Raw genomic sequence first — 18,450 nt, 5'->3', positions numbered from 1 at the left:
AAAGCCTCAGGAAGCTACAGTTTATGAACAGTGTTCTGTTTTGTTTTGTTTTTTTTTTTAACTGCCAGAGGAGTGGAAGGGATAATACTCTTTGGTCTGGGCTTCTGGAAGAGTATTCTTGACTCATTTGGTCACAAAATTCAGACAAGATGCAGCTTTTCTATTACTTTGCTGTGACTTAGGGCACTGCCATTTCTTACCCTATTGTCTTCCTGGATCTCCCAGTCACTGGAAAAAGTTGCCAGGTGCTGCCCTTGAGAACAATTCGAAAACTGGAAAAGGCTGGAAAACATCCTTCTGTTCTCTTGAGTGTCTGGAAAGATGGCATCTTGGAAATTGACTCCGTGAGGCAAGAGGTTATAATTTTCATCCATCCTAATGGGGGAAAAAAAAAGCAGAACTGCAGACTGGACAGCCATAGGGTACACCAGCTTTAATCAACAGTTGTCAAGACCGTGACAATCTTGCCTTTACACCACCATGTCTCTCATGGCTCTCATTAGAGGACTTACTATTTCTAATGGTTTCTCTGCCTCACATTGCACGAATCTATCCTTAAGGTTTTCCAACAGATGAGTTTGGGTGAAGGGTTGGGGAGAGGGGATGCAGACGTGTTGGTCTATTTGTATATCGCCCAAGTGGCCTTTCTCACAGGGTGTCCCTTGTTTCTTGATGAAAGGAAAGCCAGTTATAAGGACCAGTTATAAGCCAGTTGTAAGGTTCGAATCCTGCCATTGCTACTTGTCTTCTGACAGGGACACAAATTTCCTAAATTCTCTAAGCTTCACTGTGCCAGTCTGTAAAAAGAGGAGAATAGCACCTTCTTGGTGATAGTGTAAGAACTGCATTGTAAAGTGAAGAGGCGCCTGGGGGGCTCAGTCGGTTGAGCATCGGACTTCGGTTCAGGTCATGATCTCCAGGTTTGTGGGTTCAAGCCCCGCGTCGGGCTCCGTGCTGACGACTCAGAGCCTGGAGCCTGCTTCAGATTCTGTGTCTCCCTCTCTCTCTGCCCCTCCCCTGCTCAAGCTCTGTCTCTCTCAAGAATAAACATTTTAAAAAAAAGTTTTAAAAAAGAGAGAAAGAAAAAGTATCTGGCATGGAGTGAGTGCAGTTCAGATGTTAACATTTTTACAAAGGACAAATTGCCTGTTGCAAAGATAAATCACGCAGAGACAGGGCAGGTAGAAGTTAACCTCCAGCACAAAAAGGTGGTGCAGGGCGGACCAGGGAGCGGCCACTGCCGCTTTCCCCAGTGACAGTGCCCAGAATCTGTTCTTGCCTCACTGGGTCCAGAGTAACAGCGGAGGAATGATTTGTATGCAGTTGTTAGGACACTTCGGGGCAACACAGCTCTGTGAAATGGAAATCTGTCAGACTACCAGTTGACTCTGTATTTCTGCCCTAAGTTTTTGTAAATATGTCAAAGAGAAAGAAGAGCTGGCTGACCACCACAGAGCCCCTGGACAAAACTCTTTCATGATAAAATCAGAAAATAAATCATGTCTGCTCAAGTTCTCCAGCTCTTACTTCTTTGGAAAATAAAGTTTCAGTGATTAATAGCTTTATAGCTGGGTTCTCGGTGTCCTTCCTAAAGAAAAATATGAAAAATCTAAGTTTCTTTGTATCAAGAAGAATATGGTCTCACTCCTTGCTGCCTTTATTTAGAAACTATATTTCAACAGCAATTAAAAGAAGAAAAACAACTTAATCTAGCTAAACCACGGCAGCAAACACAAAGCACGCCATGTATTCTAAACTTAGAGATCTGGCTTCGATACAGAAAACATGTGTTGCCACGAGCTTATGAACGCCCCTCGGTGGACCTTAAGGTTTTCTTTCCCAGAGTGGTGGGAAATCTCAAGAGCTAAAAGTGATCCGCAGACTGAGGTCATAGTCATTCCAAATGTTCTTAGTGCTACTTTATGGACTGAGAAGACTGGAACCATCACTAGTGTTAACTGTGGATCAATTCACTCACTCGCTTGACATGTAGGTTAGATTCCAGTTCCATGTTCCTCTCAGCTGCTCTGTGTCACTCTCATTCAATTGGAGACAGCCAATGCATTTAGGGTTGCACCTGCCAGTCTCTATTTCAAACTTGAAGCCCATTGACTGAATTCTTATACACGTGAATTCCATCGTGACTGCAGGCCAATCTTCACGAAACTTCACAAGATTCCAGGAGTCTCCAGTCAGAGAGGGACTTCCAGCCCGATTCATTTATTCTCTTCCAAGCACTGGGAGAGTGTCTTCCCCCCACCCCCCAGCAGGCCCCCACACAAACCTCTGCTATTCTGAAAAGCCCAGCATTGAGGTCTGCCGGTGGTGGACAAGGGGGGGAAACAAAGGGACAGCTGGGCTGCATTCCGCATGGTTCCTATCTTGGCATTTAAGCAGGGGGGGGGGGGGGGGGGGGGCGGGGCGGGATGGCAGAGGGACTATTTGTTCTGCCTCTAACCTGTCCCAGGTGTTCTGCATGATTACTGTGTGTTAGTCTCCACCAACCTTGTTTCTCACATTATGAAAGGGAGAGTATGGAGGTTCTTCAGAAGGCAACTTGCTCAAAAATCACACGAAGAGAAGAGCCAGAACTCCAACAGTCTGATTTCAAAGTTTGTTTCTTTTTTTTTTACCCCTCAGCATCTCAACCTACTCCCAGTGAATCCAATTAAAATAATAAAAATTAAAAAAAAAAAAAAAAAGGAGTCAAATGGATTTTGGAAACCACCCTGAGCTTTTGCTGGAAACACTCCTCTGTGCATTCAGCAGTGAAACCACCCCTGTTTTTTCAACAGCTTTAGCCAAAGGCCCCCAGGCCCCCATGTCTAGACGTGGGACAGAGCAGGAGAGAATAAAGAGCAAGGAAAGGAGCCCCAGGGACATTCTAATAGGGCCTGGACAGCTTTCCCTGGAGGTGCTGACCCGGCTCCAGATAACGGTGCCCTCGGGAGGTCAGGCCAGCGGGCGGAGGAGGTGGTGTGGGCGGGAGGGGCCGCGCTCACCTGAGGAAGAAGAAATAGGAGTAGTCCTGGACCACGGTGTGCGAGTGACACGAGAAGTAGCCCAGGCCGGTGAGGTTGAGCCTGGAGCCCGCGGGCACCTCCAGCATGCTGCCCCACGCCTGGTCGCACAGCATCTCGATCTCGGCGGAGTAGAAGAGCCCCGCGTCGCTGGGCTCGTACTGCCACGGCAGGTAGTTGTACAGGCCGTGCACCTCCTGGTGCAGCGCCAGCACCTTGGCGTACACGATGATCTCGGCCAGCTCGGCGCGGCAGCCCTCGCTCAGGGGTCTCCACTCCGAGGGCAGCTGGCAGCCGCGGGCGGCCCCGAGCCGGCCGGCCACGCAGAGCGCGGCGAGCAGCAGCGGGCGCAGCATGCCGGCGGCGGGAGCGGACGGCGGGCGCGGCCCGGGTCGGCGCTGCGCCCCGGGCGCACTAGCCAGGGCGCATGGCGGGGACGCCCGGGACCAGCAGGGCAGAGCGGGGGCGCGCGGCCGCCGGGCGCGGGAGGCGTCGGGGAGCCGGGAGCGCCCGCCCCGCCGGCCCGCGAAGGGCAGCCCTGCGCGCTGGGCTCGGCGCGCCGCTACTGTCCGCCGCCGGGCTCGCGGCGCCCGGCCCGCGTCCGCGTCGCTTTAAAGGGTCTCGGGGCGGGCCGGCCTCCCGCCTCTTGCCCTGCCCCCCGCGACGGGGCGTGGGCTGCGGCGGGAGAGGGCGGAGAGGCGGCCGGGGCGGAGGTGGGCGGCCGGCCAGGGGCGCTCGGGAGCTGCGGCGCGCAGGGCCGGTCCCCCGAGGCCCCGCGCGCCGTTGGGGGAGTGCGGGGCCTGCGGGAGACGGTCACTGACTGCTGGGAGCCGCGGCCCGGCCCTCCTCCCGCGCCCCACTGATGCGCTGTGTCGGAGCTCTTCAGGCGGAAAGCCTGTTCCAAACCAACAATCGCTGTTTCTTTGCGTGAGTCCCGTGTAGACGTGTTGACATTTTCTGGGTCGTTCTTTTAGAGTCAACACGCGTCGAGATCAAATCTGACTTTTGCTTCGCAGCGGTGAATTGGGAAACCCAGCGCGGGCCAATAAACTTTTGCTGATCTGTCTCGCTCGCTCTCTCTCATGTTGCTTATGACTTAATGGTAATCTCGGGAAAGCCTTCATGAAAGATTCGAAAAGCCATGCTGTCCTGATTTTCCTAAAGCTGCACAATTTACATAATTCCTATTTACAGCTTCTGAACACCCTACACCTGAGAAATAAATGCAGTAAATTCCACCCAGCTTCTCACACGTCCGTGGGTCAGTCTGAGGGAGATCCAGGCTCAACAGTCTCTTTCTCTCTAAACTCACCAGCTCCTTTTATCTCTGAACTACCATTAAGTGTTCCCAATGCAGTACGAAGAAAAAAGAGGATGATCACTTATAAATACTTTTATATTTTCATATGTGTGTTACATCATACATATAATCATGCATGTAATGTGCATCCCATGGTACTTATAGGTATTATATGTATGATATATTTATAATAAATTTATAAGCAGAACTGCCTTAAAACAGAAGCCTCTTTTCCTTAAGCATCTTATTTCTACAAGTCTGAGCCTTGGCACACAGCTAAATTCTTCTATGCGTTGAAGGGAAAACTCAGGGAATTCTGGAAGGAAAGGTAAGGAGAAGAGAGGATAAAGCTGCAGGAGACAAGGTTTCAAGCCTGGGCCTCACCTCCCCCTGGCTCCCAAGTCTTCTCCCTGTGGCCCCTAAATCTTCAGCCGGGGGAATTTAATTCATGATTGCTTGCCACCCAGCAAGGGCAGTCTTTGAAGGCAACTCTTCCGTGCAGGTCCCTCCCCTGCAGGACAGGGACTCAGGAGGAAGAGGCCAGGAGAGAGGCCGTCTTGGGCAAGGGAGGGCTTTGGGCATCCCCGGAAGTGGGATCACCAGGACTCCAGGCAGCCCTGTGCTGTTAAGAGAATGGGAAACCGCAGCTAACATTGTCACACTAGCCCAGAATCTGCTCAGCGACTCAATCAACCAAATTCTTATTCTTACAAAACCCTCTGTGATGCGCCTAAAAACAGACAGATGTGTCTGCGCCTATCAGACAGTCGGTTAGGCATCCAGCTTCGGCTCAGATCATGATCTCACTGCTTGTGGGTTCCAGCCCTGCACTGGGCTCTGGGCCGACAGCTCAGAGCCTGGAACCTGCTTCAGATTCTCTTTCTCTCGGCCCCTGCCCCACTTGTGCATGCTTTCTCTCTCTCTCTCAAAAATAAATAAACATAAAAAAAATCTTTAAAAAAATAAAAGAGTGGGGCTCGAGATAACAGTAGCCCTCATGGTATATGACCCCCACCCCTAAACCCCCTGGTAGATACCAGACTTTCACACAATGGGTAAATGGTGTTCAAGGATAACATCAGACACCGTATATCAGCACTGGTCGCTTGTCTCTCGCTGAATATGTAAATTAGGAAATTTCATAATGTCGTGGTCTCCGTCTGCTAGGGCTACCATAGCAAAATCCACCGACAGGTGGCTCAAAGCACAGACAGTTCTTTTGTTACTGTTCTGGAAGCCAAAAGTCCAAGGTCAAGACGTCATCAGGGTCAGTTTCTGGTGTAGTCTCTCTTCCAGGCTTGTAGATGGCTGCCTCCCCTCTGTGTCTTCACACGGCCTTTCCACCTTTCTTTTTGTGCATGTAGGGGAAGAGAGAGAGAGAGAGAGAGAGAGAGAGAGAGAGAGAGAGAGCTGATATCTCTTTCTCCTCACATAACGACATCCATCCTATCCGAATAGCCCCACTCTTGTGACCTCATTGATCTTAATTACTTCTCTAAAGTCTTTACCTCCAAATACAGTCTCCTTGTTGGTTAGTGTTTGAACATGTGAATTTGGGAGGAGAAGGAAGGAGAGACAATTTAGTCTGTAACAGCTAGTTAGTAGGTATTCTGCAGGTTTGCTAGAGAAAGAGAGAGAGGGGATATACAATGGCTTATATTCCTGGCAAGCCAACTTAGAGCAAGTGTTGCCAAATTACAATATTAATAATTGCTAACATGTATTTATTGCTTACTGTGGACCAAGCACAGTTGTAAGGAGTTTGACTGTGTTATCTGAATTAATTCTCCAAACAACACTCCTAAGTAGATACTACTATCGTCCTCTTTTTGCAGATAAAGAAACTTTGGCACAGAGAGGTTAACTGACTTACCCAAGATCACAGAGCTAGACAGTGACTGAGCCAGGATTCAAACCCCAGCATCAGACTCCAGAATATATGCGTTTAACTACATTATGAGAATATGGACAAAATAGGCAGTGCTTTAAAGGTACAAGTGGGCCGTTCATCTAGAAGTAAATATATGCAGAGTAATAACCTTAGCATAATCACCAGTGATGGCTAAATCAGTATGTAATTGGACTAACATGAAATTTGAATTAACCGGCGACCCTGCTCTGTGTTTGTCATATGCTGCAATTTATACAGACAAGATGGTAAGAAAGTTTTTCAAATGCATCTTCAGGCATCTCCAAGGCCTGGAAAAGATCTGTCCACTTCAACAGGCCTTAAAACCCTGACTTTTCTTTCCATTTAGACAAGCAAAAAAAAAAAAAAAAAAAAAAAAGTCAGTATGTATGGCTGATTTCTCTCTTCTTGTATAAACCGGACAGAATCAAATCTCTTCCAACTCTACCCAGAATGGATTTTCCAGAAACAAGCACCTTTGAGAGATTGTCTTTCTTCTGGACTCCTCACCGGGAACATCAGTCATGCTTCTCTTCTTTGTCACGTCTGGCAGAGTGCCTCACTGATGGGGGGTTCATTACCTGGGGCCATGGGCATGTCCTCCGGCAAGCAGCTTCTCTTTGGGGACTAAGTTCTGCACAAGCAGAGCTCAAGGTAGCCCAGAGGGGAAGCAACAATTCTACCAATGAAAGATCGGGCTTAAAAGTGAACGAAGCATTTCCACTTACACCATTAGGTCCCCGGGTTCTTGGGCCCCTGGACTCAGACTGAATCACACCACCGGCTTTCCTGGGTGTCCAGCTTGCAGATGGCAGATCGTGGGGACTGTTCAGCCTCCACAATCATGTGAACCAATTCATCTCCTTTTATGTATATGCGTATAGATAGATACACACATCTATATTCTAAGTATATGTAACTATAGATATCCTTATACATATTTTTTTAATGTTTTTTTTTTTTTTTTGAGAGAGAGAGAAAGAGACAGAGTATGAGCAGGGGAGAGGCAGAGAGAGGGAGACCCAGAATCTGAAGCAGACTCCAGGCTCTGAGCTGTCAGCACAGAGCCTGACATGGAGCTTGAACTCATGGACCATGAGATCATGACCTGAGCCGAAGTCAGACGCTTAACTGACTGAGTCACCCAGGTGCCCCTATCCATATCCATATCCACACATATATATATGGCTCAGATTATATATTATATATAAGGCTTATATATATAAGGCTGAGAGTATATATTACATATAAGCCATATTCATATATAAAAAGCCTATGGCTTCTGTTTCTCTGGTTGAACCCTGACTAGTAATATACTATCCAACCAGCTCACTACAACCATCCAGAAGTTAGTGTTTTTCCATACTACCTGCCATCTCTGAGTCTAGACAGTGTACAACTAAACGTGCTGCTTGAAGCTCTACCCACTGGGAGTAGCTTCCTTCACCAGCGTCCTTCATGTTCGGGCCTGAGCAGCACTGAGTGATACCCATTTGAAATACAAAACAATCTGTAAACCAGGCTTAAGTTATTTCTTCCTGAGTCAACTGGTCATCAGGAACATGGCCAAGAGGCCACAGATGAAGGAAAAGGAAGGGGCAATGCACCTTCAGAGTCCAAGGAATCTAAGGGGCACCTGGGTGGCTCAGTGAGTTAAGCATCTGACTCGATTTTTGGCTCAGGTCATGATCTCATGGTCAGTGGGTTCAAGCCCCACATCAGGCTCCACAATGACAACACGGGGCCTACTTGGGATGTTCTCTCTCCCTATCTCTCTGCCCCTCTCCTATGTTCTCTATTTCTCTCTCTCTCTCTCTCTCTCTTTCAATATAAATAAATAAGGGACGCTGACAGCATGGGGCCTGGTTGGGATTCTCTCTCTCCCTCTCCCTCTCTGCGCCTCCCCTACATGCTCTCTCTCTCTTTCAGAATAAATAAATAAGGGGCACCTGGGTGGGTCAGTTGGTTAAGCGTCCAACTTCGGCTCAAGTCATGATCTTGTGGTCCATGAGTTCAAGCCCCACATCGAACTCTGTACTGATAGCTCAGAGCCTGGAGCCTGCTTTGAATTCTGTGCTTCCTTCTCTCTCTGCCCTTCCCCTACTCATGCATGCTCTCTCTCTCTCTCTCTCAAAAATAAATAAACATTAAAATTTTTTTAAATAAATAAATTTAAAAAAAAAAGGAATCTAAGCCACTTGTTATTCAACTTACTTGTATTTTGGACCTTCCTTGTTCAATCTTTCACAAACCATTCCCATTTGACCATAGATTGCTACACACACACACACACACACACACACACACACACACACACACAATTTATGGCTGGTGGGTCAGACAATACCTAGTTCATGATGGGAAACTCAGATCACATGGTCACCCAATACACCATGGTGAGGCATTCTCTACCAGGGCCTGATAGCAAGATAGAAGCTATTTTTCAAAAGGAAAATACTCATATCCAGCACAAGGCATAGATTTGCTCCAAAATCCTACAGCTTGGTGCTGTGACTAGCCTGTTGGTCTTCACCCAAAGGCTCCTTACAGCATGCCCATTTGCCACAGACATTTTAACTATCATTGAACCTGATGGGTAAAAAGGCCCAAGTGATACGGTGGCTTAGGCTACAGCCTGAACTCATGGCAGGGCATCCCTTTGCTCGTCTCTACTTAAAACTGGTAGCCTTACAGTTGATTCTGTAGATGACCCAAGTAACACAGTCAAGTACTCCCCAAATAAAAAAAGGCTCACCAAGCATTTTTCCTCTTTTTTCATGGTCCATGGTAGGTGGTCCAAAGAACAGCAACTTTACTTTCACTTTGGAAAAGTGACATTAAACCACCAGAAACTTCAGGGCGCCTGGGTGGCTCAGTCAGTTGAGCCTCCGACTTCAGCTCAGGTCATGATCTCAGGGTTTGTGGGTTGGAGCCCCATGTCAGGCTCTCTATGCTGACAGCTCAGAGCCTGGGACCTGCTTCAGATTCTGTGTCTCCCTCTCTCTCTGCTCTACCCCGCTCACACTCTGTCTCTGTCTCTCTCAAAAATAAATAAACATTAAAAAAAAAATTAAAGCTCCAGAAACTTCAATGAGGTCACAGGCCCCTGAATTTTTGTGGGATCGCCCACCTTCCAGTTCACATTAGAACCTCCCTGAAGTATTTGCCACTTTATGAACATCAAATCCAATCATTATCATGTCCATCAGCAAGGTAGAGTATGATGTTTTGTGGAATGTCAAGACAATCAAAATCTTGCAGAATAAATGTAACAACAGAATTGGTTTACCCTGAGGCAAGTCTGTGAAAGTGTACTGTCAGCCCTGATAAGTAAAAGCAAACTATTTCTGGTGGTATTTACAAATTGATATGGAGGAAAGGACATATACCAGGTCAGGAGCTGTGAAGCAAATGCCAAGGAACATGTCAATGTGCCCCAGGAAAGATACTACATCTCAAACAGCATCTGAAACTTTAGTTATCACCTCATTAGTTTATAGTAGACTTCACTCATTCTTCAAGATCCATGTGACTTTTGCAAAGGCGAAACTGATGAGTTCAATGGAGATGCGTAGTATCATGTTTTGCATCGGTCTCAGCCTATTGATAACCAATGCTGTGGCTGGACCAGCCCTTGTGGTTCTTATTATGATTGCAAGACACCATCAGCAATAGCCATCAGGAAACTTTGAAAAACAAGTATATTTCTTACAAGTCCTGCAAATTGCATGGCACACCTGAGGCCACAGAGCAAAGTGATGGGTAGGAAGAGAGAGCAGGAGGCTGGAGTTCTGCTTTTATTGGGATTGAGGGTGGGATGCCTAGGGTTTAGCAGACTCATTCTTTATTGATGAGTTTAAAACATAAAAGCAGAAAATTAAGGCCTGGGAAGAGAAAAACCAGCAGCCCAAATGCTCGGTTATCAAAATCAACTAAGATCTCTAAAAGAAAGGAGACTCGGGGCAGCTTGACTCTTCATCCAGTCCTGTGGCTGGCACTGTGTTCATTCAAGATAGCTGTCTTTGAAGTGCATGCTTCTTTGAAGTGCTTGCCTCAGCAATCAAAGCTTAAATCAAGAATTTGCATCACAAAAAAGGAAAAAAGAAAAAAAGAAAAAAATAACCAACTATCCGGGCTTACACTACATACCACTATCTACACTTCTTTCAAGCCTTCAGTGGCAGCATTAGTTTTTGCAATCCCCCCAGGGATACTGTCTTACTTCTGATTTACTGTCTCGGTATGAATGGAAGTCCTAGGGGGCTTCCACTTACCCCTTCCTACCACGGTGGCCATCACCCATGGGTCAGAGAGCAAATGTGGGGATTCTGCCAGTTGTCAACCGTGTCTCTTCCATTTATATCTTCAGAAACTGGGGAAATAACCACTAGCTGAATCTCTGGACCAAACCGGCCCAATATGGGTCTGATTTGACCTAAACTTCATCTACAATCTGAACATGGTAAAATTTCACTTTGATTTTGGGACCCTCTGGGATTTCAAAGCCGTTTCAGAGCCAGGGTCTAGTAATCCCCCAAAAGGTCTTGGTATTTCCTTTTTCCAGTGCACATTCTAGTAAATTGCCTTTGGTCCTTTTAAAGAAATCTTAGAAGAATATTTACAATGTATACTTGTGGCAATGGTGTCGAGTCCTTCCTTAAGGGTACCTGGTCTATCTTGCAATCCAGGGGCTCTGTCTCTGTGAATTTACTTATGTCTGGAAACTGAGTAAGAAGCTTCAGCTCTCCTCTGTGACAACTTAAGTCTGGTTTTCTGCTATTGAGGCCTACAGTTTTTCCTGTTCTACAGACCAAGCAATACTCTAGCAGACTCTATATATTTAGTTCTAAGGGACACCATGATCAACTAGCCACTGCCAAAGATCTCTGCCATTCAAAACATTCCGATTACTATTATGTCCTTCCTGCCCTTTACCTTGGATATCCTCACCTTGTCTTAGGCAGTTAAATGCTACCACTTGTCCCCTGCTACTTCAAAATCCCATCATCCCCTTTAAAATCTGGGAACCCAACTAAACAACAGCATCTATAGTCATACCTTGCCTAGAAAGGTGAGCAACCACAGAGATTTTTAAGGATGCAGGTGCTCCCCTCACTAACATATATCTCATTGCCTTTGGGAAGGGAGTATCTTTGGGCCATCTTGTGGAATGTAGTTGTGAGCTGGCTGTGCAGGTAATGCATAAAACATTTAGTTCGATATCCCTAACCCCCTAAACCTCTGGATTCCCTCCTGCACATTATGCCTTGGAAGCTATGACATCTCAATCTCATTAAATACGTGCTATCATTGAATCCAAATTTTAGTCAACCAATCAAGTAACCTATTGAGCCATCTCTGGAAGTACTTAAATCTACACTCTCTAGTAAATGCATCAAGATCAATAAATTTGGCCAGAACTAGTGTTATACTCTACTCACTTCAGTACCCTGAAGCATGCTGAGCTTTGACCTTAATTATAGTGCTAGCTGACCTTAACTGTGGTTACAATTGCCTTATGGAGACTCTTCTGCAGTGATGAAACATGACAGTTCCATTAGTGATGGAATCTTCTAAAGATGGAGAGAGCCAGTACTGTCAATATGCCTTTCCTTCTAAAATAAGTTTAACAAAATCTCATTCAAAAACACAATGGAGGGGCGCCTGGGTGGCGCAGTCGGTTAAGCGTCCGACTTCAGCCAGGTCACAATCTCGCGGTCCGTGAGTTCGAGCCCCGCGTCGGGCTCTGGGCTGATGGCTCAGAGCCTGGAGCCTGTTTCTGATTCTGTGTCTCCCTCTCTCTCTGCCCCTCCCCCGTTCATGCTCTGTCTCTCTCTGTCCCAAAAAAATAAATAAACGTTAAAAAAAAAATTAAAAAAAAAAAAACAAAAAAAAAACCACAATGGACCTTTTTTGAGTTTGATTTTAAAAAATTATTCTAAGTTAATCGCAAAAAGCAAATGAGTGAGTTCTTCCTCTTCTTCCTCTTCTTCATATTATTTCCTGAAAAACTCAGTCCTAAACCCTTTGGTTTGGACCAAGCATATTACATCTCCAAGCTGGGATGGGAGGAGGGATATAGGAGACCAAATAAAGGAAGTAGATTTCAGAATACAACTGCCCACCACAGGAATGAGCCACGAAGGGTAAAGAGGGATCCATGCAAAAGAGTGGCCCAGTGTAGGATATCAGAGCTCCAGCAGGGCTGGGGGGGTGTCTCTGCATATGAACAGCATGTCATGGGCTTTGGAGCCCAAGAAGGTGAGGAAGATAACCATGGGGGAGAGCAATTTTTTCAGAGATTCATGTCTAAGTAGGGCAAAGAGGGGGCCTCATATGGGTACAGCCCAACATGAGCTTCAGAAGCCAACAGGGGTAAGGAGGACATTCACATAGTTGTACAGTACAGGATGTCAGTGCATAAGCCAGGGGAAAGGGCTTCCATGTGGAAGGTGATAACAAGTGCAGAGTGTCAGAGGATGGTTAGAGTAAGGTGGTGTCCATGCAGAAGGGCAGCTCAGGTCATGGAGTCAGAGGCTTAGCAAGGTAAAGAGAGTGTCCATATCAGGAAGTTACCAGCAGCGAGTGTCAGAGGCCAAGTGCATCTGTAGGAGATATGCGATGGTGGCAGTGATGGGAGAATGGATACACACAGGAAGTTGACCAAATAAACAAATATATTAAGGATAATGGAAGCCAGTTTTCTACTGTCAGAGAAAGGAGCTAAAAATATGGAAAGGAAGAAAAACGGAATAAACCCTGTGGTTCATTGTTTTCAATATAATATAAATTATTTTTAAATAATATAGAAATAAATGTAACTGTATGTGACTATCTGTATATGAATATACACCTTTGTCCCAAAAGTCTTAGTGCTATTTCAAGCTTTTATGAACTCAAAAATATACATGTTACATGATTACAAAAAGAAAAAAGAGAGAATAAGAGAGAATTCTTAACTAAAAACTCTCAGCAAACTAGCAATAGAAAGGAATTTCCTCAACCTGATGCAGAGCATCTGTGAAAAATCCGCTAACATTAATGTGAAAGACCAAATATTTCCACCTAACACCACGCTCACCACTTCTATTTAACAAATTACTGAAGGTTCTAGCCAGGGTTAGGCAATAAAAAGAAGTAAAACGCATTGAAAAGGGAATATGTAAATTCTACTTATTTATAGCTTACATGATCATCTATCTAGAAAATACAAGTGAATCTATAGCAAAGCTACTAGGACTAATAGGCAAGTTTAACAAGGTGCAGAATACATGATCAATATACAAAAATCAGTTGTATTCTATGTACTAACAATGAACAATTGGAAATTGAAATTTAAAAAATACCTATTTATAGTTGCATCAAAATACATGAAATACCTAAGAATACATCTCATTAAAAAATATGTGAAAGAATGTACACTGAAAACTATAAAATATTTACTGAGAGAAATTGAAGAACTTTGAAAAATCATGATATATGCTTTACCAATAGGTCAGGAAACTCAATATTGTTAAGGTGTCAATTTTAAGCAAACTGATCTGCAAATTCAGTGTAATCCCAATCAAAATCCCAGTGGACTATTCAGTAGAAACTGACAAGCAGATTCCGAAGTTCATGCAGAATGCAAAGAACTTAGAATAGCCAAAATAACTTGAAAAATAAAGAGCAAAGTTTGAAGGCTAACATTACCTCATTTTAAGACTTACTACAAACTTAGAGTAATCAATAAAGCATGCTTTGGTGTGAATACAGACACATAGATCAATGAAACAGAATAAAGAGTGCAGAAATAAGCTCATATATATATATGATTTTCTACAACTATTTTCTTCAAAGATTCAGAAGCAATCCATTGAAGAAAGGCCATGTTTTGAACAAATGGTGCTAGAACAATTGGATATCTCTATGCCAAAAAACAAATAAAAACAAAATAAAAACCTACAATCCATACCTTGCATCACATGCAAAAATTATCTCTAAAGCTTTTAAGAGAAAACCTCTCCTAACTTGGGTTAGACAAAAATTGGGCTTTATCAAAATTTAAAACTTCTGCTTTTCAAAAGACACTGTGAAGAGAATGAAACATCAAGCTATAGACTGAAAGAAAATATCTGCAAAGCATATATGTTATAAAGGATGCATATCTGGACACAAAAGAATTCTCAAAACCCAATTAAAAAAAAAAGACAAACGACCCAATATAAAAAATGGGTAAAATACTTGAACAGACACTTTACTTGCAGTTAGGTTGGCAACCAATTGAATGGAAAAATACTTAACATTGTTAGTCATTAGAGAAATGCAAATTAAAACCATTGCAAGATATCCCTACAAATCTACCAGAAGAGCAAAAATTAAAGAGACTGACCATACCAAGTACTGCTGAGAATGTGAAGGAATTGGAACTCTCATGCATTGCTGGTGGGAATATAAACAATACAACCACTTTGGAAAACAATTTGACAGTTTCTTTTTTTTTAATTTTTTTAATGCTTATTTATTTTTGAGCAAGAGAGAGAGAGAGAGGGAGGGAGGGGCAGAGAGAGAGGGAGGCAGAATCTGAAGCAGGCTCCAGGTTCTGAGCTGTCAGCACAGAGCCAGACACAGGGCTTGAAGCCACGAGCCATGAGATCATGACCTGAGCTGAAGTGGGACACTCAATCGACTGAGCCACCCAGGCACCCTGACAGTTTCTTAAAAAGCTAAAAATATGATCAGGCCATTCTACTCCAGGTATTTACCCAAGACAATTAAAGCATATTCCATACAAGGACTTGTATATCAATGTCCATAGCAGCTTTATTTGAAATAGCTAAAAACTAGAAACAACCCAAACATCCTTCCACAGGTAAATGGGTAAACTAACTGACAGACAACGAAATATTACTCAGCAGAAAAGGAATGAACTATTAACACACACAAAACATGGAAGAATCTCAAAATAATTATGCCAAGTGAAAGATGCCAGACTCTTAAAAAAGGAGTACATCATATGGTTTCTTTTATACAAAATTCCAAGAAATGCAAACTGATATATAGTATCAGAAATAAGATTAGGGGGTGCCTAGAGCCCAGGGAGAGATTGTGAGAAGGTAGAATTACAGAGAGATATAAAGAAACCATTGGGGATAATGAATATGCTAGTTATTTTTACTGTGGTCATGTTCTCTTTAGTGTATTCATGTGTCAAAACTTACCTACCAAAATGTACATTTTAACATATGCAGTTTAGTGTATGTCAATGGTATACAAAGAAAACTATGTTTTAGGGACACCTGGGTGACTCAGTCAGTTGAACGTTCAACTCTTGATTTTGGCTTAGGTCGTGATCCCAGGATCATGGGATCAAGCCCCACATTGGGCTCTACACTCAACCTGGAGCCTGCTTTAAGATTGTCTCTCTCTCTCTCTCTCTCTCTCTCTCTCTCTCTCTCTCTCTCTCTTCTCTAAAATAAGATATAAAAAAAAAACAAAGAAAACTGTTTTAAATTTATTTAATTACTATATTGTGCCATAAATGATTCTAGTCAATTTTTAAACTTTGTAAAACTTTCATCAATTACTCCCCAGTGACATAAAAGATTTCCTTTAAAATTCTAGCTTTCAGGTCATACAAAAAATGAGGGTTTTCCTTTGAGACTCTCATTTGTTTTGCTTTTTTTATTGAGACCTAACTGACATTCCATAAAATTCACCCCTTTAAGGTGTACAATTCAGTGGTTTTTAGTATATTCCAAGGTTGCATAACCATCACTGCTATGTAATTCCAGAATATTTTCATCACCCCAAAAGGATACACCATACCCATAAACAGTCACTGCCAATTTCCTCTCCCCTCAATCTTTTTTTTAACTAATTTCATTTAATGTTTGTTATGAATATGACAAATATTCCACCTGAGCTTTTCACAGGTGACCTTTATCACGTTGAGGATGTTTCCTCCTTTTTTGAATTTCTAATTTGTTGAATGTTTTTTCATTAGAGTATTGGGTTTGCCAAATGTTTTTCCTTTGTCTATTTACGATCATGTGATTTTTATCTTCTAATTTTAGTAAGATGGTGTATTAATTTTCATGTGTTGAACCAACCTTGCATTCCTGGGACAGATTCCACTTGGTTATGGTGTACAATCCATTTTATATGTTGCTAGAGTCAGTTTGCTAGGTTTTTTTTTTTTGAGGATTTTTGCATCTATATTCATAAGAGATAGTGGTCTATATTTTTCATTTCTTGTGATGATAGTGGTCTATATTTTTCATTTCTTGTGATGATGTTTGTTTTGTTTTGGTATCAAGGTAAGACTGGTCTCATTGAATGAATGAGAGTTTCCTCTCATCTTTTTTTTTTTTTCTGGAAGATTTTATGATGCATTGGTATTAGCACTTTAAATGTTTCATAGAATATACCAGTGAAACCATGTGTTCCTGAGCTTTTCTTTGTCAAAAGTGTTTTGATTACTGATTCGATCTCTTTACCTGTTATAAATCCATTCAGATTTTCTGTTTCTTTTTGAGTCAGTTTTGGCAACTTGTGCCTTTTAGGAATTTGTCCATTTCACCTAGGTTATCTAGTTTGTTGGAAGAAAGTTGATTTTATGCATACATGCCAGTTTGATGTGATCTCACAAGAAAAAAATCTAATGGAGATACATCCAATGACAGATCTGACCAAGCCAGGAAACTTCCCCTAATGGGAACCAAGCCACTGGTCTCAGAAATTCTCATCCATAAAACTGTTCAAACAAACCTTAAAATAAAAATTTATTACTCAAAATTCAAAAAGCTAAGTGTAAACAAGTATAAATAACGAAACTTCCCAATGACATTTTTTTGTTAATTTACAGCACTTGTACTTCTGAAGTTGTTAAAGCCTAAGACTGCACTAAGACTATGGAGACATCCTCACACACACACACACACACACACACACACAGCCTAGCCTGAAGGAGCTTCAGTGATCAATTAAAATCAATAATGATAATAATGGATTATAACCTATAGTTTACTATGCATGATAATTGTAATTATAAATACAGTAAAACCTTGGTCTGTAAGCATAATTTGTTCCAGAAACATGCATGTAATCCAAAGCACTTGTATATCAAACTGAATTTCAAGAACCAATGGCTCACTTGTGATCATGTGACGTTCGGCGTTAAATACTACTCATATTGCAAGACATCGCTCATTTATCAAGTTAAAATTGTTAGAAATGTTTGCTCATGGGGGCACCTGGATGACTCAGTCAATTAGGCAGCTGACTTCAGCTCAGGTCATGATCTCATGGTTTGTGGGTTCGAGCCCTGCATCGGGCTCTGTGCTGACAGCTCAGAGCCTGGAGCCTGCTTCGGATTCTGTGTCTCCCTCTCTCTCTGCCCCTCCCCCATCTGTGCTCTGTCTCTTTCTCTCAAAAATAAATAAACATTAAAAAATTAAAAAGAGGGGCTCCTGGGTGGCGCAGTCGGTTAAGCATCCGACTTCAGCCAGGTCACGATCTCGCGGTCCGTGAGTTCGAGCCCCGCATCAGGCTCTGGGCTGATGGCTCAGAGCCTGGAGCCTGTTTCCGATTCTGTGTCTCCCTCTCTCTCTGCTCCTCCCCCGTTCATGCTCTGTCTCTCTCTGTCCCAAAAATAAATAAACGTTGAAAAAAAATTAAAAAAAAAATTAAAAAGAAAAAATGAATGTTGTTCATCTTGTGGAACACTCGCAGAACAAGTTGCTCACAACACAAGGTTTTACTGTAGTTTACTATTTACAATCATAAATCCATGAATGAAAAACATTTCAGGAATATTTACCTAGTTACAAATAGCTCCCAACAACATATTTATTTATTACAAAGGACAAAAAGGATAACTTTATAGTTGGAGCAGTCTGGCAGAAACCACCTGAGTAATGGGACATATTGAAATCACGTGACACTTGATAAAACGTAGTGAGAACAACATCACTTCTATCATGTTCCTGCTAAAGGTGTGTAACATAAATATAATAGGGAAGAAATATCAGACAAACCAAACTGAGGAATATTCTACAGAATAACTGGCCTATGGTCTTTGAAAGTGTCAAATTCACAAAAATCAAAGAAAGACCCAGCAGCTGTCCCAGATTGAAGGGGATGGAAAAGACATGCAAAAGAGTAAAAGCAAAGTATGATTCTGAACTGGGTCCTTTTGCTATAAAGGACAATATTGGGACAAGTGGCAAATCTTGAATAGG

The 18,450-nt window shown here is 43.1% G+C and overlaps 1 protein-coding gene across 1 annotated transcript in view; it reads right to left on the bottom strand.

Annotated features, from left to right (window-relative positions):
• The window catches only part of CCDC3 (coiled-coil domain containing 3), a 117,190-nt gene extending 113,552 nt beyond the window's left edge, over positions 1–3,638 (bottom strand). The window contains exons 1-2 of the mRNA XM_086714933.1: positions 3,003–3,638; positions 201–375 (exon numbers count right to left, since the gene is read on the bottom strand). Of these exons, the coding sequence (XP_086571059.1) occupies positions 201–375; positions 3,003–3,376 (549 nt within the window). The 5' untranslated portion in view covers positions 3,377–3,638. The remainder of the gene's footprint in view (positions 1–200; positions 376–3,002) is intronic.
• Positions 3,639–18,450: the final 14,812 nt, after the last annotated feature.

The sequence above is a fragment of the Puma concolor genome, chromosome B4, assembly GCF_028749965.1.
Source record: "Puma concolor isolate L17-30 chromosome B4, mPumCon1.1.hap2, whole genome shotgun sequence".
NCBI lineage: Eukaryota > Metazoa > Chordata > Mammalia > Carnivora > Felidae > Puma > Puma concolor.
This window is presented reverse-complemented; position numbering and strand designations above follow the sequence as displayed.